This window comes from Pongo pygmaeus, chromosome 17 (assembly GCF_028885625.2).
Source record: "Pongo pygmaeus isolate AG05252 chromosome 17, NHGRI_mPonPyg2-v2.0_pri, whole genome shotgun sequence".
Lineage (NCBI taxonomy): Eukaryota > Metazoa > Chordata > Mammalia > Primates > Hominidae > Pongo > Pongo pygmaeus.
The window spans coordinates 66,015,994-66,040,480 of NC_072390.2; the positions used below are offsets into that span (position 1 = coordinate 66,015,994).

The window sequence follows — 24,487 nt, forward strand, 5'->3', positions numbered from 1 at the left end:
ATCTCTTTATTCTCGCTTTTAAAAAAAAAGTCAATGATTTACTCCAATCTGTATCAAATCAATTTCATAAATGGAGAAATATTTTTGTCAACTTTTCAGAAGGTAGTTTTTACTGAAAGGTAAACTGGTGCTTTTGTATTAGAAAAGAACTTGTTTTACAGATTTGGTGATAAAAAGACAAAAATCCATAAACAAAGGATGCAAACCAAGTAGAATTTAAGTTGAATTCAGAATTTCAAGTAACAATGTATAAAAAAAGTCATTTACTATTTACAATTAGATCAGTAGTGGTTTGTGGTCAACTACACAAATATGCAGCTAAATCTACAACTAGCCACATTTCCAGTTTACTGTAATGTAACACTCATTTAAAGAAAAAACTAAACTTGGACAGGAACATAAGTGACACATTCAAAACTAAGAGCACACACACACAAAATAACTACAAGAGTGAGCACAGATAGCTGGTTGGGGAATAGGGAGTCTATAAAAGAAAATTTTCAATTCTGTTAACTAATCTTCTAGTATAAACTGATGATTATATGAAAAACACCAAGGAGAATACATTCAAGTTAATGGAAACAAGTCTTTATTAAGTAACTTTTAATATCAGAAAAATAAAACTCTTATAATTCTCTTTACAGCAAATATATAATATCAGTGCTTTGGCCATCTTAAGTTAAAGGCCCTTTATCATAAAATATATGGTTTTAAATTTTACTCAAATTGAATTTATAATCCCTATGACTTCCCTACATATACATAACAAAAGAGTGTAGTAAAATTAGCAAATACTAAACTATATTGATAATTTATCATTCTTAGTTTGTGGTTTTTAGAAACAGTACACGCACCTAATATATGTCGATTCCTTGGCTTATTAGTTGCAGTGTACAATGCAACAAAATACAAAATACATGCTTGGTGAACATTCGTTCATATCTACAAGACGGCAGCTAGAGATTAGGTTTCAATACTGACCATTTACTATCCTACAAGCAATTAGCATTACATCATAATATGCCATCAAGGCAACTTTTTTTATACTGAAAAAATCAAAATAAAAACCGTTATTTGTAAACTTTTATACGAAATGTAACTCTTCAAGTGGAAATAAAAAATAAAATTTGTCTATTTACTATTGAATACACATAGGATTTCAATTTTCATTATACCGAGAAAAAAGCTCTTTTGTGTTGGGAAAATAATGCTTCAAAAAATAATTAGTAGAAAAACCCACCAGTATAATGTTTTGTCCTTTCAATGCCAGCACAGATTTGGGAACATACTGAGGATGAAGTTATAGACATCCACAGGTGAAATGTACGAGTGTATTTTAAATAAATCTTTCCTTGTGATTGGAAATAGTTCTGAAATGAAGTAAACTGATTGGAGGTTGTCACAGCTGCTTTTGTGAATTATGCCAAGGGCATCATTATCCCTTTCTCCCTCCTCCCTCCCCTAAATTACTAAAAAATAAAAATATATTTATAATGTGCAAGACAAATATGGATTGAACATAAAATGTTTCACATTTTGATCTATAGTCTAAAAATTAACAGCTCGATCACACTAATGAATGGAATGTTTGCATCCTCAATTATCAGCCAATATAGGTGCCATCCCAAAGCCCTTCCTGATATGGGAAAACCCAGGTGGCCATTTCCACATTCACCAAGAGAGGCAATGGGCAGGAATTCACAACTGCATTCCTGATCCACTGATCATACCAGCCTTGAGCACTCTGGGCGAGATGAAAGTCGATGTAGCAGTTTTTGTCCCAAATTATAACCAGTGATCTAGTAAACTGCCATCAGCCCTATTATTACCAATAAGTAATCACAATGCATTAAAAAGTTACTTGCAATCCTGCAGAATTAGGCATATGTTGTTGTAAAATAAAAAACAAACAAACCTGTTTTGTCAAAACTGGCAGTGTAAAGAAGGCAGCACTGGAAGTGTATGAATCGTCTGTAATGCCAAGTACCCTCCATAAACTCTTAAAGTGGTTAGGCTTTGGGACCCATTGTTTTGAAATCTTAGACGTATACACTTTTCTCATAGGCTCACACAACCTATGATTATCTTCACTCAGCCAAGTTGAACTTCAGCTTTAGCAATTCTTATATAAGCTATGTCTCTGGGTCTACAGGATAGTACTAATAATTCAAACCAAACTAATAGACAAGAGACCACTTAGGTTTAGTGTTACCATAGCAGCCTTTTATAAGTTTACTAACAACTTTAGCCTAATCCCAATAAAGCCTGATAACAGTCATAAGAAATCATTAGGAAGTTTACTGGGGGGTACCATTATACCCATGCCTTTACGAGTCCATATAGAGATATAGTATTTATGTATATATATATAGTTAAGAGTGAATTTGAATTGCCTGAGTAACAGCTGTCTGGCAAACTGGACATGATGGCGTTCTCTTTTCACAGATCTTGTTGGCACATTCCATGCAGAAGAGGTTGTGGCCACATGGAACTAGGGCAGCAATAACCTCATTCTCAAAGCAAATCACACAATCGTGCTTTCGTCTTGATTCTGGAGGTGAGCTAGAGGTGGAGCCACCATTGGAAGAGGAGTAACTATTGGTACCATTAGAAAAAGCAGGGATATATATTGGAAGGCCAACATGGTTGCCTGTACTAGGTGGGTCGCTCCTAACCCTCCGAGCAAGTGGGTGTTCTATGCTCTCAGGAAATGTAGGAGACAGACGAGGAGTAGATGGCTGACTTCCTCTGCGCTGAGTCTTCATGTTACCAGAAGGATCACTCCCAAAGCCAGAGAGTGGGTTAACTGGTTCAAATGGAGTCCAGATAGTTTGAGCAGATGTTGGTAAAGAGTCAAAGGCAGGAGAGTCAACTGCTAGGTCTTCTGAGCCTACAGATGGTAGTGTGTCTCCAAACCAGAAGTTTCCTGTGCTAAATGGGCTTGTTGGACTAAAGTCAGCCAGCCTATTGCTTCCGAAGTAGGAATCTGTGGAGCCACTTCCTAGAGAACTGGAACTATCATTTCGATAATTGGATATCATTCTTGCGCGGCTAGGAGGAACAGGATTGGAGGAGAGCCATGCAGAGCCAAGAGTGCCACCTTCAAAGCTTACATCGGTACCATTGTAATGGAAATCATTCTCTTCATTGAGCTCTATATAGTTTCCTGTACGCATGGCAATATGCATTTCTATTTCTTCCCGTGCTCGGTCAACATTTTCAGGCATCCCTGTCACTTCAAAGACAGGTTCCTTATCTCTGCTTGGAGTTACTATGTAGGTGTGGGTCTGCTGCTGAATTCTTTTAATAGTTGCTCCTTTGGGTCCAACCACTAATCCTACCACACGATAAGGGACCCTGACTTGGACAGTGGTTTGACCGGGCAGATTAGGACTACATGATAATCCTCCCAGGGCAGGCCCATTTTTGTTTCGAGATGCACGAATCATGGAGAAGTGCTCTGCAGCTGAGAGGATCTCTCTTTTGGCCATGGCAACATCTTCTTTCCTTCCAGTGACAACAAAAATGGGCTCTTCACCACGAACAGGAGTCTTGATATACGTGTTTGTCTTGGCTCTCAGTGCTTTAATTTTACAACCTGTTAGAAAGAAAACATTTCATAAGAATCAACATCTACTTCAATGATATATATAAAGGCAAATCACAGAATGCACCTTTTAAGCTAAATATCTGGTTATGGGTAAGTTTTAGAGTTTTTCACATAGCTAGGAAGTGGCAAAGCCAGAAGTAAACCTAGTTTGACTTAAAACATGTGGTCTTTTTGCTAGTCCAAGAACCTCAATTTTCGCAATTATCTGACAGAAGTTCTTAAACTGACTTCCACCTGATTATCTTATCACTTTAACTTAACATTACTCTTTCCTCTGTAAAACTCAACTGATGACAAAAACACCGTGCTCATGGCTAGTAGGTCATCTCACTTCTGCTCCCACCAGTTAAATTCTAGGTCTGCTATGATTCAGTTTTGTTTATTCCCATGTTGTTTGCGGTAGGTGTACTCACGCTAGTAACTAAATTATCTAAATTACTGCATAAACTAGTGAAACATGAATGCAAAAAAGATGAGTATCTTAAAGAAAAAAGCTACTATTGAATTATGAATAGGTGAGACAGTTGTAAAGGGCTGGGATTAAAGAAAAAGTAATATAGAATGATTTTGTAATCATTGTAAAATCCTGCTCCATTTAAAAGAAACATACTGCAGATTGTATGGAATGTGGGTGCTGGGTGTGGTTTTATTCAAGGACTGCTCTGATTGACAGATACAATTTCAAATAAAAGGCCAGGACCCCAAATCCTAAGTATATTTATGTTAAAATAAAACATCTGAGACACATATGTATAACTTTACATAATTCTCCACTTTAACCAACTTTTTTTTTTTTTTTTTTTTTGAGTAATCACAGATTACTAGTGCCAACTATGTTAAGATTAGAGGGCTTCAAACTGTAACTTAAAATCTCAAGTACACAACCAAGGAATAAAACTCTGGGGTTATACTTTTCAAAGACCCTAACTTGAGCTTGCCAGGATAGATGTGTTCTCATGAATATATCATACTATTCTTAGTTTGTCAAAATAAAGAAGCTAGGTGCTGTAATCCAGCACTTTGGGAGGCTGAGGCAGGTGGATAACCTGAGGTCAGGAGTTCAAGACCAGGCTGACCAACATGGTGAACATGGTAAAACCCCGCCTTTACTAAATACACAAAAATTAGCTGGGCGTGGTGGTGCACACCTGTAATCCCAGCTCCTTGGGAGGCGGAGGCAGAAGAATTGCTTGAACCCGGGGGACAGAGGTTGCAGTGAGCCGAGATTGTCCCACTGCACTCCAGCCTGGGCAACAAGAGTGAAACTCCATCTCAAACAAACAAACAAACAAACAAAAAAAGAAGCTAGGTGCTACTGAAGTGTCACAATCTGAGCATGTCTTTTTCTTAAATGTTCCCTTCTTGTCCTCAATAAATTAATATTCCTATATCACTTTAGTCAGATGATGCTTTTTTTTTGAGACAGAGTCTTGCTCTGTCATCCAGGCTGGAGTGCAGTGATGCGATCTCAGCTGACCGCAACCTCCACCTCCCGGGTTCCAGCGATTCTCCTGCCCCAGCCACCCGAGTAGCTGGGACTACAGGCGTGCACCACCACACCCAGATAATTTTTTGTATTTTTAGTAGAGATGGGGTTTCACCACGCTGGTCAGGCTGGTCTTGAACTCCTGACCTCGTAATCCGCCTGCCTCAGCCTCCCAAAGTGCTGGATTACAGGCGTGAGCCACCGCACCTGGCCGATGCTTTCTAATAAAGCACATGACCTGATCACTTTTTTGCACAAAGTGGAACTAGTTTGTTTGCCCTTCCAAAGCATTCCCAAGCCACTAGGTGTTGACTACACAGGTTGAGTTATCCCCTATCCAAAAACACACGAGACCAGGAATGTTTGAGATTTTGGAGTATTTGCATCACACCCGCCAGTTGAGCATCCCTAATCTGAAAATCCGAAATGCTCCAGTGAGTATTTTCTTTGAGCATTATGCTGGTGCTCAAAAAGCCTCAGATTTTGGAGCTCTAAAACAAAATCAGAGGCTTTTTGAGCATTTAGGATTTCAGATTTTCAGATTAGAAGTGTTCAGCCTGTATGCGCTTTTGTTCTACAACAGAAAATCAGTTAGAAGACCAGAGAGTACAATGAAACTTCCACATCTACTTATCATTTATACAGGCTAAATGCCCAGGAGATTCCCTCATTCAGCGCAGCAGGTGCGGTTTGGTGTGCAGAATTGAGATCACTTTCTATTGATGCTTAAGAAATTCTGAAAGGGGTGTATAAACACAGAACTGGTCATACTCTATACTCAGGGGGGTTATTATTTGGATATGTAAGTTCACAGTGGGCTACAACTTGACAAGGTGGCAGGAAGGCAGTCAGCCACAATTACATTCCTAACAAGAGACAGACAATATTCTGCAGAAAAACACTGGGCAAATTGCATTAAGGACAAAGGGAGAATTAGTCTAAGGGTCTAGGGTTGGTCCCTTTCATCCCTTACTAATATTGACCATTAGAAAACTGAAAATAAATAAAAGAAAAAAAAGGAAAACAGAAATAAGAGAAAAAAAGAAAACTATGTAAAAATCCCTTAATCAAATACTTCTGATACTATAAGCAACTGTCAGTCATACCCTTAGTAGAATATTTTCTATTAAATACCTAACAGGTGTACTATTAACTGAGGAAATATGCTTGAGGGTCCACAGAACACTATCTAGCCTATGGCTGGTATTAATAAACAGGTGTTTAATGCATGGTTCATTGGGTACAGAGAAGACAAATGGTTTGAGCATGGGCCACTCGAGACGGGGGAGAAAGACAGGCCTGGTCTCACCCAAAAGGGTCATGTGTTTATTAGGTTTTGCAGATCAGGGAAAAAAGTAAAAGGAAGACAGCAAAGCAAACCCAACCCTGGTTTTTTGTTGTTGTTGTTGTTTTTTGAGATGGAGTCTCACTCTGTCGCCCAGGCTGGAGTGCAGTGGCACCATATCAGCTCACTGCAACTTCTGTCTCCTGGGTTCAAGCAATTCTCCTGCCTCAGCCTCCCGAGTAGCTGGGATTACAGGCACCCACCACCACACCGGGTAATTTTTAAAATATATTTTTAGTAGAGACGGGTTTTCACCATGTTGGCCAGGCTGGTCTCAAACTCCAGACCTCAGGTGATCCGCCCGCGTTGGCCTCCCAAAGTGCTGGGATTACAGGCGTGAGCCATTGTGCCCGGCTGCCAACCCTGTTTAAGCCACTGCCAATAAAGATAGAGGAAACTATTTCTTCACTTCCCTAAATCTTTTGATTATAGTATCCTAAACTCAGATTAGGGATTATAGGGAAGCTCACCAATCATAACATTGTTTCTATAGGAACACATATTCTGAGTTCCAAACAACATGATTTCTCAACTACAAATACATTCTAATGCTGGGGACTACTCGAATAGTTTTTAAAAGGTGACACAAACTAAAGGAGAAAAAACAATCTTGTTTTGTAATTTTGCAGGTGATGAAGGTATTAGCTTTTTTGAGGACTTTAAATTGAGTTTTTATTTGAAAACTCAAAGATATTTTTAAAAATAATAGAATTTATAATCTCAGAGTGACAGAAAATTCAGAAGCCATATTATGATATATTAGCCTGTATTTTTTAAGTTGCTACATGGCACAAGTCACCAAAAACAAAGTAAAAAAACCTAAAATATTTATAACATTATTAGAAATGGCTAATTTCTCACTTTCTTACACACACACACACACGCATGCACACACACCTCTCCCCTACAAATCAAAACAACAAAAACCCAATAAAAGGGTGAAAGAAACAGCTAACATCAAAGTAAATATACAAATGGCTCTGAAGATGGAAATTCCCATTTTCATGGGAACTGACCTATTATTTTCTACCTATAAGATTGTCAAATAACAAAAACCTTATAACAATGCTAGTTAAGAGTGGGGAAAAGAACTCTCATATTTAGTTGTCTGAGAGTATAAACTGCCCTCTAAGAGCTATCAGTTATAAGCCCATATATTCTTACGCTTCTACAATCTTCTTGTAGAAATGATCCTGTAGATGTGCACAAGTGCAAAATAACTTCTGTATTTTATAATTATTGTTTGAATTAGCATGAGGCTGGTACAGCTATATAATGGAATGCTATACACTCATAAAACTGGTTGACCTAGGGGGACAGGGAAGGAGGGAGGCAGTTTTCACTGTATATTCTTATTTATTTATTTTTTTAATAAATTTTGAGTCATACATACACGTTACTTTTTCAAAGAAATATGATTAAGTTAGAAAAGAAAAAACAAATTAAATATACAGAAATGATACACTTTACTAGTCTTAGCATATTGATTAGACTTTTGGTATTACTGATATTAAATTACAGTAGCCCCCCTCCCTTATCTGCAGTTTCACTTTCTATCATTTCAGCTCCTTTCAGTCAACCATAGTCCAAATGCAGGTGGGTATAGTACAGTATAAAAAGATATTTGAGAGTGAGTAAGACCACGTTCACCAACTTCTGTTACAGTATATTGTTATAAGTGTTCTATTTTATTATTGTTAATCTCTTACTCTGTCTTGTTTATAAATCAAATGTTATCACAGGTATGTACATATAGGAAAAAACATAGTACGTATATATAGGGTTTGGTACTCTGCGGTTTCAAGCATCCACTTAAGGTCTTGGGAAGGCATCCCTGTTGGATAAGGGGGGACTACTGTACAAACAGCAGGGTACATGATTTCGTAGCCTCAAAGTTGAACAAAGTTTTGAAATTTAAAAATGTGAGGACTACACTTCTTATAGCTACAGATAAAAATCCACATATGGCAAGTTATATTCAAGGTAATCAATGGGCAGAAGTCTAGACTAGACTGTTTAGAGGTCAAGAACTAATTTTATCTTGATTTGGAAGTAAATTCCCTAAAAAAAGAGTCTCCAACTTACCTCACTGGTGTAGCAACCCATTTTCCTTTCCTACATCACTGTTGCTGGGGCTATGTTTCACCTTAAAACCCTTTAGCTGCAGCTAGAACTCTAGTCCTCTCACTCCCTGATACAGCAAATGATTCTGCCTTGCTTCTCCAGGGTAAATAAACAGAGCTTTTCCTAGCCTTAGAAATTAAGACGGCGAGGTCCTCTGCTGCTGGGAGACAGGTTGAAAGAAAAGAAATTAAAACGAAGGTAAACTTCAGTGTTTTTCAAACCATCGGCTGCAGTATCAATTCAGTAGGTGCAGTCAGCATTTAAAAAAAGAACTCAGTATGTTCCAAATGTTTCAGTGAAATATATAATGGGCTGCAATATAAAATGTTCTTTTTCCTGTCAGAAAAGTTTAAAACCACTAGACAACATCACCTTTAAGGCCACTTTCTAGTTCCATAACACATGTGAAATGATGTACTTACAACTAAGAACCAGTACAGTGATAGTGAAAAGGTAGGAGTGTGACATTATCGAGAAAACCTGGGTTTAAGATCTGACTTTACAGATGAAATTTCCATACAGTTGAAAATGGTAATACTATAGTTCTGCTCTATGGTCACCTAAAGTAGCTTGTGGAGGCCAGAGAGCTCAGACATATTTGTAACACCGAATTTTTAAAAACCCATTATTTATTTTCTAGCCACCAGCAACATATCTTGGATACTTAGAGCAAGATTTTTCAAGTTTTGTTTTTGTTTTTAAACCACGGTTCATTCAGATGGTAGCAAAAAGACCACATGGCCTACCCTTATCATTTGTTCCCACTTCCCAACAGAAAAAGCACCATGTGATAAAGAATTGAGTTAACATTTAGGTCACCAGTAGTGTACAATTAAGCAGAAAATGAAAGTCCATGGAGCTGTTCATCATTCACCACTAAATCCTTTAAAAAGCTATGGTAGACAGTATGATAGGCAGAATCCTAAGATGGCTCCTCAAGATTCCTGGGCCTAGTATGCACACATACTTTCAGTTAAACAAACACTAACCTAGGTGGCCCCTGTGAAGGGACTTTGCAAATATAATTACAATCCAAATCAGTTCACCTTAAAATAGTAAAATTATCCAGATTATCTGGGTGGGCCTGACCTAATCATAAGTTTTTTAAAAGCAGAGGTTTTGGCTGATTGTGGTGGCTCATGCCTGTAATCCTAGCACTTTGGAGGCTGAGGCCAGAGGACTGCTTGAAGCCAGGAGTTCATGAGCAGGCTGAGCAACATAGCAGGACTCTGTTTCTACAAAACAAACAAACAAACAAAAAATTAGCCATGTATGGTGGTGTGTCCCTGGAGTCCTAGCTACATGGGAGGCTAATAAGGTGAAGAATTGCTTGTGTCCAGGAGGTCATGGCTGCAGTGGGTTATGATCACACCAACGCACTCCAGCCTGGGCAAGAGTGAGACCCTGTCTCTTAAAAAAAATTTTTTTTTTCCTAGCATGACTCAGAAGAGAAGTCAGAGAGATGTGCTCTGGCTAACCTGGAAGAAGAAAGCAAACAATGTATGTTGTAAACTGCCTATGGTGACCCCAAGGCAAGGAACTTCAGATGTCTTCTAGGAGCTGTGAGCTAGAAGGAAAATGGAGCTGGAGGTCATCATCCTGCAACACCCACCTCCCACCCCCGCTCAAAATGAATTTTATCAACAACCAGCAAGCTTGGGTGAGGACATGAGCCGCAGATAAGCACTGCAGTCCTGCCCAATACCTTGATTTGAACACAGTGAGACCCTGAACAGACACACCATGCCTAGACTTCTGACCTACAGAAATGGAGATAATAAATTTGTGTTGTTGTAAGCTGCTAAATTAGCAGTAACTGTTACAAAGTAATAAAAAGTAGCTACTAGAGATTCTCAGAGCCCTTAAAAACTCCACAGTCACTGCCCCAAGAGAGGAGAGACTAAAATGTTAGGTATATTACATTCTTATTCAATACCCAAAAGACATTCTGGAAGTCTCTCAGGAATTATTGTAAGAAGTAGCTTTTGGCTGTGCGTGATGCCTCAAGCCTGTAATCTCAATGCTTTGGGGAGCTGAGGCGGGAGGATCACTTGAGTTCAGGAGTTTGAAACCAGCCTGGGCAACATGGCAAAACCCCGTCTCTACAAAAAATATAAAAAACTATCTGGGCGTGGTGGTGCACACCTGTGGTCCTAGCTACTTGGGAGGCTGAGGTTGGGAGGATCACCTAAGCCTAGGATGTCGAGGCTGCAGAGAGCCAAGATCGTGCCACTGCATTCAAGCCTGGGCAACAGAGTGAGACCCTGACTCAAAGAAAAGAAAAAAAAATTAAGAAGCAGCTTTCAACATAAAATACTGTATTAAGGTGTTACAGTAAATATGGAATTGCCAATAGTTCAGTTAAAGTCCAAAAATATTTCTGTCCTTTAATTGCCCATTACCTGCTTTAGTTTCCTAATGCTGCCTTAACAAGTTACCACAGTGGCTTTAATGACATAAATTTATTGTTTTTACATATATTTGTTATTTTACAGTTTAGTGGGTCAGACATCTGATATGGGTCTCAACAGGGCTAAAGTCAAGGTGTTTGAAAGGGCTATGTTCCTTGCAAGAAGCTTGAGGGATCCAGTTCCTTGCACCTGCAGGTTGTTGGCAGAATTTGATTGCTTGCAGTGAAAGGACTGAGTGTCCTTGCTGGCTGTCAGCTGAGGGTCATTCCCAGCTTCTAGAGGCCACCTACATTCCCTGGCTTGTGACTCCTTTCATCTTCAGAGTGAGCAATGGAGGCTGAGTCCTTCTCTTGCTTCAAACCTTCTTTCTCAGATCTCAGACCCAACTGGGAAAGGTTTTCTGCTTTTAGGGTCTCATGTGATTATACCCAGATGATCATCCAGATGATCTCAAGCTCCCCAAAGCAAGGTCCATACCCTCAATCGCGTCTGCATAAACACCTGCAACATCCCTTTTGCCAAATGAGGTGACATACTCAGAGTTCCTGGGGAATTCGGATACGGACTTCTTTGGGTGGGTATGATTACTCTGCCTATGACATTACCTTTCTCCTTTCCTTCAATTATTTTCCTTTTCTTCCAAGTACCTAGCTTTTAAATCCCAATTCAGGAATAGTAACCCAAAGGCCAGGGCAGTGAATAGACATAAGGTAGGGTAAGGAAAGTTTTGGGGAATCACGGGCATTGGAATAGGTGAAGGGATAAATCTAAAAATCAAGTAAGGGCTGGGTGTGGTGGCTCATGTCTGTAATCCCAACACTTTGGGAGGCAGAGGTGGGAGGATTGCTTGAGGCCAGAAGTTCGAGACCAGCCTGGGCAACATAGTGAGACCCCCCTCTCTATAATAAACAATATTAAAATAAAAATATCAAATAGGGAGAAAATATATAAGCCAAGTGTTTACAATGACTTTTACTAGGAGATTATGTTTATGTTGGGAGATTAGTGGTTTGGTACGTGATACACAATAAAAGTGGCTTCCACTTATCCTAGGCGTTCCTAGCAAAATCACTGCTTGGGTGAACTCTAAGAGCATTTTATCAATTGTGAGATAAAGTGCAGCCTAATACCTGAACTTACCCATTCACATGTTAAATTCCCTATAAAGATGCTAGTGCTACTTCCAGGTGGTATAAATGAACCAGCATCATTTCTGCTCTCAAGCTTAGTCTAGAGGGAAAAGAGTAAAGCAACACTGAATACAGTAACTGGTTTAAAGGTACCTACAAAGCAGTAGGTACATACAAAAGGAGATGACTTTACTACTTACAGTAAATAAAAGAAAGCTTTAAAGGCATCTGAACTGAGGCTTAAAGAAAATGGTTTTGCCAGATGGGAAGGAGAGCAGAGGGAACTGCAAGTGCAAAAGCAGGGAATCAAGAGTACAGGATGGCACAGTCAAGACAACTGGGTTCAACAGTGTGAGAGCTTCAAGTCACTGGAGGATAGAATGGCAGGGATAAAGCTGGATGGGGAGACAGAAGTCTTTGATGTCAGGCAAGGGAATTTCGACTTTATCATATAGTAGAAAAAACTGGAGATAGAAGGTAACATAATCAGATATGCATGTTAAGACTAGTGGGTGCATAAAAGATGCAAAAGAGACAAGACGGGGGACTCACCACAAAGCCTATCACAATAATGAACAGAAAAATGCTGAGAACGAAGGACAGAATGCAAGGCTAGGGCTATGTATGACCACTGTTATGAAACTTGTAGATTTTGCAAAAAGGAACTTGTTTTCTAGAAACTAAACGCATTATGTTTTCCATTCATTTCATACATTAGCTACAAATACAAGGTGACTAAAGAAAGCTCAAACCCTTACCAGCAAACATCACAACTGCATTATGTGTATATTTTCACTTTTGGCAGTCCTTGGGGTTTTTCTTCAAAAATTTTCCAAGAGGTTTTGTTTTGAAGGGTAAAGAGAGAGGGGAGTTAAACATCTTGAGTAGCTCTTCTTACCTTCAAGAAAAATAAACCTCTCTGGCCTGAAATTAAGTCCCCACCCCTTCTGCACATTAAGTGGCCATAACCTACCTTCTCCCAGACTTCATCCCCCAAACATGTCTTGTTCCTCTTCTATCTCTGCTCAGGTATTTCCTTACATAATCTGGAAAACCCTCCTAAGTATTCCTTTTCCTCCCTGAGTTATCTGAATAACAAACATGGCTATTTGGAAAAGATAAAACTGTATGTGTGAAAGGCTCCACAAACTCAAGAATAATACAAACATAGGCACAACTCATTATTATAGCTATCATGTATGAATCCATTAAGGTCCAGTTCAAGGGAAACAATATAAGGAGCAAAAAACTGACTATCTGCAGGACTCGGAACCTGCTGTTTCAACGTTAGGGCGAACTATGATTAAAGATATTTCCTTCATTTTTTTTTGCAAAGATTAAATGAAATAATGTATTAAAAATGCTTACTACAATGCCTGTGATTTAGTTAAGTGATCAGCCCAAGTTGTCTTAAGTCCACACTCCTTTCATCACACTATTTTCTCCTAAAAACACATCATTTCGGGAGGCTAAGACAGGAGAATCGCTCAAACCCGGGAGGTGGAGGTTGCGGTCAGCAGAGATTACACCACTGCACTCCAGCCTGGGCAACAAGAGTGAAACTCCGTCTCAAAAAAAAAAACAAAAAACAAACACAAAACAAAAAAACCCCTAAATCATCTCACGTTTCATTATATATAAGAATGAATGAGGTGGTCATATTAATAATTTTATACAAAATAAGGTCCCTTTCCCCTTGGAATAGTCTAGACAGAATATTCAAAAGCTCCTTTCATTTTATAGAAATACATAAAATACTGTATTAAGGTGTTACAGTAAATATGGAATTGCCATTAGTTCAATTAATCAATTCTAGTATTCTATCTTCAAAGACTGACAAGTATCAGCTAAATCCCAGTAAGAATGTTTCATGTACACAACATTAATTCAACATTTTAAGTAATAATTTAAGAATGCAATGTATTCCTAAATGCATAATATAAAACTAATAGCTTTCCTTTCTAGGGTTCAAGTGGCCTCCTTGTAGCTATTTTAACTCAAGAATACTGTTTGTCTCACTTTAGGGATTACTATGACAATACTTCAAACACCTTCATTTATGTGATTTTAGTTTCATTATCAGTATTCATATAAACATTTAATGCCTTCAATCAAGTAGCACCTACTGTACTTCAAACAAAAGTGCCAAACCACTTGAGGTTGACTGGGTGCTTACATAAAAAGCTGTTTGGCCAGGTGTGGTGACTTACGCCTGTAATCCCAGCACTTTGGGAGGCCGAGGCGGCTGGACTGCTTGAGCTCAGCTTCAGCTCAGAAGTTCAAGACCAGCCCGGGCAACATAGTAAAACCCCGTCTCTACCAAAAATGCAAAAAACTAGCCAGGCGTGGTGGTGTGCACTTACCGTCCCAGCTACTGGGGATCACTTGAGCCTGGGAGGTGGAGGTTGCAGTGAGCTGAGATTGCTCTACTGCACTCCAGCCTGGGCGACAGAGTGAGACCCTGTCTCAAAAAAAAAAAAAAAAAAAAAAAAAAAAAGGCTGGGAATAAAGGCAAGAGGGGAAAAAACCCCAATTAAAACAATATGGAAAGTACAATGATATAAACAATAAAATGGCAAGTTTATAAGAAAAAAATTTAGTTCAACAAAATAAACAGGAGGTAGTCCACTTTGTTTTAGGTACTTTAGCCAATATTAAGAATGCAAAGATGACTAAGATTCAGTTCTACCTTCACTGACTTGTATTAACTTCAAGCACTAAAAGTATTTAGTGATACATGTTCACGTACAGATAGTGACCTATTTTCTTTCCTTATACTGTTGGTTGGTGACAGCAGTCAGATCTTCTACAATATCCTTGCTGATTTTTGTCTACTTGTTCTACCACTTACTGAGATAGGCACGTTGAAGTCTCAAACAGTAACAGCTTGAGACACCCTGGATAAGTTGTTTGTACCTCCATAGACTTGTTTATCTGTTTGGTGGAATTAAGAATGGAGTAAATGAGATGATACATGTAGTTTTTGCACAGTGCCTGACACAAGTTTGTTGTTATTCAAAGACAAGTGAACTGATTTTTATAGGGAGTTAAAAACATTTAAACAAACTCCTAAAGATAAAACATATTATAAACTTTGCAAAATTGAGAAGATTTTGCAAAGTTAATCTATGTAACTGGTAATATGAAATCTGGTTTACTTTTACATAATTTTAGGGACTCTCTTTGGACAAAAATCAGAATATGAGAACTGTGACAGACCACCTAGTTAAATCTCATTTTAGATATGAGGAAAACCGAAGCCTAAAATTGTCCAGTTATAAACTAGTGACCCCTAAACCAATGTTCTCTCAAGCTGCCTTATTTTCCTAAATCCCAATAAGAATATTTCTAGTGTATTTTTATAAGTGGAGAAGAATTCCCTGCATGTACAAGGTATTTTAAAAAACAGAAGTTAAATTAAATCTAAAACCTCTCTTTTTTCACTTATTTTAGACAAGACAATAAAAAATATTTAATGAAAAGGTTTATTATTTGGTCTTTCAGTAAACCTGAAAGAAAAAACCAGAAAAGGGTGTAAATTAGAGATGAAAGGCAGAAGTTTTCCTAACTGGGGAGCTTGAAATTATGTTCACACTCTTTAGAGAATGTTAACAGAAACTTTAGAATTATCTGTTTGGGTACCATACAATGGAATTAGATTCATTTGTAAATGATTCTCTTCCAGACTTGCTTAGTTCTTTGCCAGGAAATACATTTCCAAAGCTCTGATTTTAAATAAATTTTAAGACATATGATAAATTTAAAAAATATAATTTACATAATTTATTGGTATAGCCTAGGAAAAACTTACTAAAATGACATTTTTTGGCTTTAACTAGCATTTGTTCAGAGTATAAAAGAAATTTAGCAGTAAAAATTTACCTAATCTGATATATAATTTATCATCTCTGTACTTTCAATTGTACTGTCAATTTCTACTAATGCTATCTTCTCAGACTTGATCCTTACAACAAATGAGGGAAAGGGGAGAGAGAAACCTGAAGAACAAGTAGATGAAGTAGGTTTTTTCCAGAAGAGAAAACAGGCTCAGAGAGGTTAAGTGATTTATCCAAGGCCACAGGCATCAAGTGGCAAAACACAAGGTTTCTAACTCCAAGGTCAATGTCCTTTCCTGCATTATACTAAATGGCACTGGTAGAAAGGCAGAAGAGAAGGCAAAGGGGAAAGGGAGGCACAGAGAAGGGAAATAATAATAAAAAGGTCAGCCCCAAATGCAAATATATACTTTTACACTGATAACCATTTTGGGAGATCTTTTCTAGTTGTTTGAAGTCATTCCCTCCCCACTTCCCCTTCAATCATGTTCAAGACCACATTATTTATGCTTACCTTCAACTACATCTGCAGTTTTCATTAAAGGATTTTCTTTTATTATTTTAAGGCTTAGTCTTATTATTCCATGATAGAACTTTACTTGTGACCAAACCAGGCTTCTCTGCATGCAATGATGAATTGTAGTCCGTACTTACTGGACAAGGGCAACAAACACTTGAATTGTCCTTACATCTCAAACACTGGCACGGAAGAGGTCCTATAGTTAGTGTAACTTAAAATTCTCAAAGTCAGTTATAGAATAAAGACTTGAACTACTCAAACAGTATTAGACTATGCATACATTCAATTTAGTATATATGGGTTTGGTAATCCTAGCATTAGAAAATTATTTTCAAGGCTTAAATATCAGATTTAATCTTTATAAGTCTCTATGTAGTAACTAATGGTAGCATGGGGAAAATGTTAACAGTAAACCCACAAATTATGGTATATAAGCTACTTGGGAAGCATTAAGAATGCAGTTTAATAAAAAACGTATCACTTAAGGATCACCTGAATATCAATGGAGATTTAAACATAATTATCCATGATCTACTTGGAGCTTCTTAAAAAGCTTTTTTATTTTTAAGTGCAAATACACTCCTTTAGTATCTTATGAACATTATCTACTTTTTCATCTTGAGTTTGGTTACAAATTCTACATGGCAGGAATGACATTGTTTAGAATTCTATAATAATCCTATGAATTATAAAATAGTACTGTGGTAGTCATCATGGCTCTCCTTGTGGGCACATAGTTGTCATGTACTTTCTCAGCCATTTGAAGTTAGGTGTGGCCAGATGATTTGCTTTAATGAAATATGAGCAGATGTGATAAGCATTACTTCCGGATCTAACATTTTAAGACCAGTATGTGCTATGCTGTAGTCTTTCATCTTCTGGCACAACAGAAGATCAGTAACACTGGAGATGGTGGCTGCTGTTGGCCTGTGTCCCTGAATGACTAAAATGAGCAGAGCCCCTATGAACAAGAAATAAACCATAGTTGTTTTAACACTCAGGTGTCAGAGTTCTTTGCTAACCACAGCATAACAAGCCCATCTTGACAGAAGTGCCAGGTATCTAAAAGGCATTCAGATATCCGTTGGTTCTAGTTCTATTACATTAGAAGAATATAATGAGTGAAACTATCTGCTAAAGCCAAAAAAGGTGGACATGATTAAACGGTGGTTCCAAATTAATTTCAGATTTACCTTAACAAAAGTAATTGCTTAGCACTTACAGTTTCATATATGTCGATTTCTTTATCTTCCAGAGTCTCTACAGGAATTGTAGATACGATTATGCCCAGGTGCAAAAGAGGAATCTGAATCCTAGGGAGTTTAAGTGACTTGTTCAAGATTACACAGTGAGTTATTGGCACAGGAATATCTATTTCTGATTTGGCTCTTTCCAATATACCACAGCTGAACAGAGACTGTTACAGGCAGTTTGGTGTAGCTACGATAGGTATTTTTACATATCGTATAAGCTACAATATTAACATACATATACTAAAACATTTTTATAATCAGCTTAAGGCAAAAGTATTCAAAACCAAATCAGCAATATATTAAGCACTACCTTATAACTAAATGCTACCTTTCCTTAAAAACTTATACTGTGAAGAACCACCTAGAATTCCAACCCATAAACATTGTTTGAAAATTTTCTAGATAGAAATCTCTAACAGACTAACATAAATACTTGGTTCCCTGGATCATTTTCAGGTTGTTGGTAACCAAGGGGTACAAAATACACCCTTGAATTACCACTTCATTTCCCATTTCCTCCCTAGTGAATCAGAATAGTTCATTAGCTGAATAAGGCAGGAAGAAAGGCAGTAGATTCCCCACCCATTTGCAAAAACAATTACAGTAACTGAACCCTTCTCAAGGGTCCCAGAACTAATACAAACCATTATTAATGAAATTTAAATTTTAAAGCCTAGAAAAATTGTAATATTTAATTTTTAAAGCTAGTGTCTATATATATACGCAAATTAACTTTCTGTACTACAAATGACAGTAAATTTTTAGCTAGACACATTAGAACTACATTACAATTAAAACTGTGCTTTGTGGGTAGTACAGACACCAAAATTTTATCAAGTAAACTAATTTGGATAGTGATATTTTAAATTATGCATACTAGAAATTCAGTATCCTACGAATAGGGCACAAGTTAATCCAAAATACTAACCTTCCAGAGCAGAATGCTTCAATACTGAAGTGGCAATGTAGAGTACAAAGAATTTTATTTCTGATGTCAAACTATGCTAAATCCAAACTCCACTGTTGGAGCAAGTTAGCTCTCGGAACCTCTGTTTCTACCTCTCTAAATGGCAGTAACCACCTAGCAGGGTTAAACGGCACTGGTGAAGCACGTAACATAGTACTAAGCAAAGAGAAGACCAACAATGCACCCTCATCCCCGTAAAAGAAAAAGACACTGTGCTGTACCATCATTCTGAAACTATTTATTCCCATGAAATATGTATTTCTCCTTGAAGAGAAAATTTATCTACAGCAAGACCAAGCTTTCTCTTTTTTTCCTGGTCACAGACGTATAAACCTTATTTCAGTTGTGTTAGAGCTTGAAGGGTGGTTCCACCCTAAGAAATTGGGAAGACAAATTGAAACAGTATAAAGTATTAATTGTTGATAAAGAATTTTATGTTTTATAATGTGTAATATATTAAGCACACTTACTATTCATACATAAATATCCAGATATTGGGAGTATGCACATTTTTTTGGACAGGGTGTACAATAAAAAGAAGCTAGAGATGACTTTTCTAGATTATGTGGCTAGAGAACACACATAGACGATTAATTAAAGTCTAATGAAAGATACACATTTATCCTAATAGTAATATAAAATCTTGGGTTACAAGTCTCTAAACAACTGAATTTATGACATTTAGTATTAATTTATAATGTATTAAGAATGGGTATACAGTTCTATTTTAATTCACTTTTTAGTCTAAATGGATATAAATGACTGTACAAATTGGAACAAAACCTGCTAACTAAAATTAGACCTGTTAATCACCGTTAATATGTCTTGCAGGTACTATACTTAAAAACAGAGACATTCTAAGTTTATAAAATTAGGTTTTAAAATCTGTTGTCAGGTTTATTTTTGATGTCCATATTCTAAAACTTCTTTGATTATATCAACAAGCCTCTTCAGTTCCTGGCTTCATTTTACAGTACTGTTGTTTCACAATAGATGCAATGCTTTAAAAAACAGGGCCAATTTAACATTTACAAATGACCATATGCTACTGGGGAGTATAAATTCGAGGTCAAACACTCCGCCAACTTTCATCAGTATCAAAAGCGGTAGTTTGTGTTTTAGAAAAACACTGGAACTCAGAGGCCATCTACATGAGTTGCTAGTCTATGTGACTCAGAATTCCATTTGTCCTGCTCTTTGCTTCAGAGCTGAAGTCATAAATGTCTCCATCTGTGACATAATTATTTCCAAAATCAATTAAGAGATGTCAAACAGAAAATTATGGCTTCAGGTAATACACAAAATGGCAGAAATGGATAATTTAATCTTAAGGATGAAAGTTTAGCTCCTTCAAAGCAAACAAGAAAATGAAATGATTTGCCCTGTTTTACTCACTTAGGACAGATTAATACTGTAAAAGAATGTGAACATTAGAAGTCACTTCGTTCTCCATACGAGTGAGCAAACACTTTACAGGTTTTATTACTATGCTGCTGGGACATGGGGGTGGCAAAGGGGTCAACGATCCACAAGTTGTATGGTTCAAAACAGCAAAAGGACCAGATTTTCTGCTTTTAAGATACAGGATGATGACATACTTTTAACAGTATTGTCAACTCTGGGAAAATACAAGGTTTAAATGGAAGAGCCAGCAATTTGTCTCCATGATCTAAGACATAATTAAATTCAACATTTCCTTATTAACCAAATAAGCACAGCCCTCAAAAGAAAAACTAAGGCTTTATCTCATTTCCTATCATGTAATAGCTGGTACAAAATAAAAACTTGGAATTCACTTCACTTTTAAAAAATTGATTTCTATAAAGATTAACAATATACACAAGTAAGGGCCATTTAGCAGTGCTTTAAGGGGTGTCTACTATAATGAAGGACAAAAGTTTGTATTAAACTAAATATATAAAATGTTATCTTGTCCCTCAGTAAAACTGGCACGTAAATGTTTTTTTCCTTTGTTACCCTAGACTGTTACCATAAGCACACGGAAGCAACTTGTCCTGAGAAGTGGCATCTTCATATGGCATTCAGGCTTTTCACATTCTGGTGTGAACGCCTGCCTTCCCCCTGTTCCACCACTCCCCTTTACAGACCTCAAGTATCAAAACAACACTACTTATACCTAGAGGTTAGTCCTCCACACCACTCCTCACATTGTTCCTCCACAGTTTTTCAATCTCCATTTGTTAGACTCCTTCCTACCCATTTTCCAAGGCCCTCTCGATAGATGTTCTCTTACCTGAGGCTTTGTCACACTAAATACACTATAGTTAGTGCCATTCTACTGTTTATTAGACTGTTATCTTCTTAAAGGCAGAAAGACTGAATTAACTTCACATTCTCAACTCAATACCACAAACTCAAAACCTGGCAAAATACAAGCTTGGTACATAGCGATTCCTCAGTGTTCTTACATGAATGGTCAACTCATTCTGATCCAAATTGAGATGCTGTAATTTTATCCCATGTAAATAAAAGTTTTCTCCTGGATTATTACTCTAAGTATCGCCAAATCCAAACAATCCAGGTATTTGAAACTCATTAACCAGAAGAACGACAAGCATAAGCTACCTTTCAATTGAAAGGTCCAGCTTTGAACAGTGTCTGTAAATGCCAATCATCAGGCAGTCTGAAATAAGTTATCTCCTTTATCCAGATTTCAGATGAGTTTTTATTAAAATCCTACAGATAGCAAAGAAATAAGCCAAGCCTGATATGTGAAACCACCATTTCGACAGAGCTCTTATTTATGTGTACTTTAGACCACTTGGGAAAGATGAGATCATTTAAGCGGCAGCGCCATCATCTCTCTTTATTTGACCCCAACAATGCCCTCAACCTAACAGTAAAGAGGCATGCATCGACCAGGCTAAACCACATTGTCATGCGGTGGCAGCAGGTAACATCTGTCCCTTTCATAAAGGTGAAATGCTACCATAAAGAACTTAAGACCTTCCCTAAAAATGTCGGATACAAAGGTACCCCAAGCATCCCCTTCCCCCGCCTTCACAAATCTACTCCTGGAATCTGAGACATAGGTCCTTTGTCTCAACAATGTGGGAGGAGTCTGTCTGCAGTACTGGCGTGCTGGCAAGTGAAGAGAAGAATTAACTAAAAACTGTATAAACCGATGAAGTTTCTTAATTACCTTAGTGTCCACTTTTTCTTCATCCTGCACACTGAACAGTTTTAAAAGACAGCCAGTGTGTCGGTGTGTCTTTCCGAGAGGTGAAACGTATCGAGAGGTATACAGTTAAAATAGGCGGCAGTGAGTTGGGCTGCTTTTCCAAAGCTAAGTTTCTCAACAGCTGAGGGGCAGGGGATGGCGGTGATACCGACCATTTGAACATCCCTTCCCTCCCCAGTGAGCTCTGTCTACAGGCCTCCATTTCTGTCCTTTTCTCCATCTGAACAAGTTCTTGTAAGGAAGGCTGAACGCTTTTAGAAGACACTCGGCGGCGCAAACTTGCAATCTCGAAGCTTTCCGTACGCAACAGCGAACCCACAACTCCTCGAGCCCGACCTTTTACCACCTCAGTGAGGTTTCTGGTGCCACGCCAGCCTGGTGTTCCACGAATACAGCCCAAGTAACGTGAACACCACCGGACTGGGTCGCCCGAGAAACTTCACACTTTTTACCAGGCAAGACAGGCGGAAAAGCGTGGGTTTTCGCAAGGTGACCCATCTTCACATCTGGTCGACCCTCGGCTCCTCCCAGACCCCTTCGCGGTGGACTTGGGGACCTCGCCGGGTTCGCCTTTTCCGTCCCACGCTCCTTTCTCTCGTCTCCCCACCCACGCCCGGGGCCATGACCAGCTGGACCTCCCCACCCCTGCACTCACCCTGGCGGCCGACGATCTCGGCGACGTGCTCGGAGCTGGGCACCGGGACGCACTCGGTGGTGTTGACGCTCTTTCTCCGGAGCAGGGCCGCCTGCTCCCCGTTCAGGGCGGCCGCCGCCGCCCCACAGCCGCCGGGGCCGTAGGCGTGGGACAGCATCGCCGCCATCATGCCCTGGGCATCGTCCCCTCCGTACAGCACCCCCGCCGCCGCCGCCGCGGCCGCCGCCTCCCGGGCATCGAAGCTGGCGGCGGGCAGCAGCACAGACCCCAGGGACCCGCCTGGGATCTGTTGGGTCTGAGAAGCGGTGGCCGCGGGCGGCGACAGCAGCAGCAGCGACGACCGGTCCTCCTCCTCTGCTTCCTCCAGCTCCTCCTCCTCCAGCAGGTCTCCGTCCAGCTCCGCTTCCTCCCCCTCCTCCTCGTCCTCTTCCAGCTCCAGCTCGGCCGCCTCCGGGGCCCCGGGCCGTCCGGGCGGAGCCCGCTCCTCTGGAGACAGTCCCGCCGCCCGCCGGGCCTGGCCCTGCGCCGCCGCTGCTGGGGCCCGAAGCGCCTGGGCGCCGGGCTCCGCCGGGCTAGGGTCGTCGAGGCCTAGCGCGGCCAAGCGCTCCCTCAGCAGGAGCCCGTCCCCCTCGAGCTCCGGGCCGCCCGAGGGCGGCGGCAGAGGCGGCGGCGGCGGCGGCGGGGGCGGCTGCGGCAGGGGGGCCGGGGCCGCCGCCAGGGCCAGGGCCGCGGAGCTGCCGCTGGGCATCGCGGCGGCGCGCTGTCAATGGCGGCGGCGGCGGCGGCGGCCGGGTCAGGCGCGGCAGGCAGCGAGCCCCATGGCGGACAGGGCCAGGGCCCTGCTCAGCGCGCAAACACCTTTCCTCTGGGGAGGCGGCGGGGCTGGGGACCCGGGCCGAGGAGCGCCAGGGCCGCCCGGAGACCGGAGAGGGCGGGGTGGAGGGGCAGGGGAAGGAGGCAGAGGTAGGTAACTAGGTGGGTGGGTGGGGACGGCGGCGGGGCGGGCTGGTGGAGGTGGCAGCGGCTCCCCTCTCAGGGTTTCTTTTGTTTCATGGCCTTAACCAGCCCCCGGCGCGCGCGGCGGCGGCGGCGACGCCCCACGCCGCTTTCCGAATGAAGCCGGCGCGCTCTGATTGGGTGCTTTTAATCTCTGGGAGCCCGCCTTCTCCTCCCGCAGCCTTCCAACTCCTTTCCCCAGCCCCACCCCCCACCCTCCTTCGGGCCCCGCCCCTCCCCTCCCCAGAGCTCTCTGATTGGGTGACCGGGACCAGCCAGTTCCCGAAGCCTACTCCTTCCGTCCTCTCCCCGCCCACCTCCCTCTCATTCCTCCCGGCACGCGCTGAGAGGGACTGTGATTGTTCACTTTACACGTCACTCTTTGTGACGTCCCCGGCGGGGGCGGGAAAAAGGAGGCGGACGAAGGCGCTGCTGCAGAGGCTGAAACTAAGGGCCAAGCGGGGTTTTGGCGCAGGCGCGTGCGGTGGAAGCGCACACCTGGATTTGTTTCCCCCCAGTCCTTCATCCCTGTAGCCCATGTGGCTGAGTTCTTTTAGGGAAGGCACTGTGAGCGGCCTGGAGCAGAGCTGCAGGCGTAGGTTCGAGAGCATTGTTTCCTAGGGTTGAGGAAGAGATCGCCCCTTTCAGAGGAAGGGCCTTAAGAAGAGTCATGGAAGGAGGGGCCACGCAGTATCCTCCTATCCCCTCGAGGGGGCGGTTTCCTGAGTCGCGTGGCTCCCGGGCCTTCCCTCTCGGACCCTCGGGAATGCTCCTCCCTCGGGGCCGGGCCCTCCCACGCCCGGCTGGCCCGGCTTCTCTGCCGGCAGGGTGGTTACATCAGCAGCCTGGAGGTGCTGAAGTTTAGCTCTTTGGGGCTTTTTTTTATTTAAACGGAGTCTAGCTCCGTCGCCCAGGCTGGAGTGCAGTGGTGCGATCTTGGCTCACTGCAACC

The 24,487-nt window shown here is 40.7% G+C and overlaps 1 protein-coding gene across 1 annotated transcript; it reads right to left on the reverse strand.

The window, feature by feature from the left end:
- Positions 1-572: 572 nt before the first annotated feature.
- Positions 573-23,694, reverse strand: MEX3C (mex-3 RNA binding family member C). The gene is made up of 2 exons (XM_054461075.2): positions 22,540-23,694; positions 573-3,598 (listed from the first exon to the last, which is right to left on the reverse strand). The coding sequence occupies exons 1-2, from the start codon at positions 23,285-23,287 to the stop codon at positions 2,373-2,375; spliced, it is 1,974 nt and encodes a 657-aa protein (XP_054317050.1). The 5' UTR covers positions 23,288-23,694; the 3' UTR covers positions 573-2,372.
- Between the last annotated feature and the right edge of the window lie 793 nt (positions 23,695-24,487).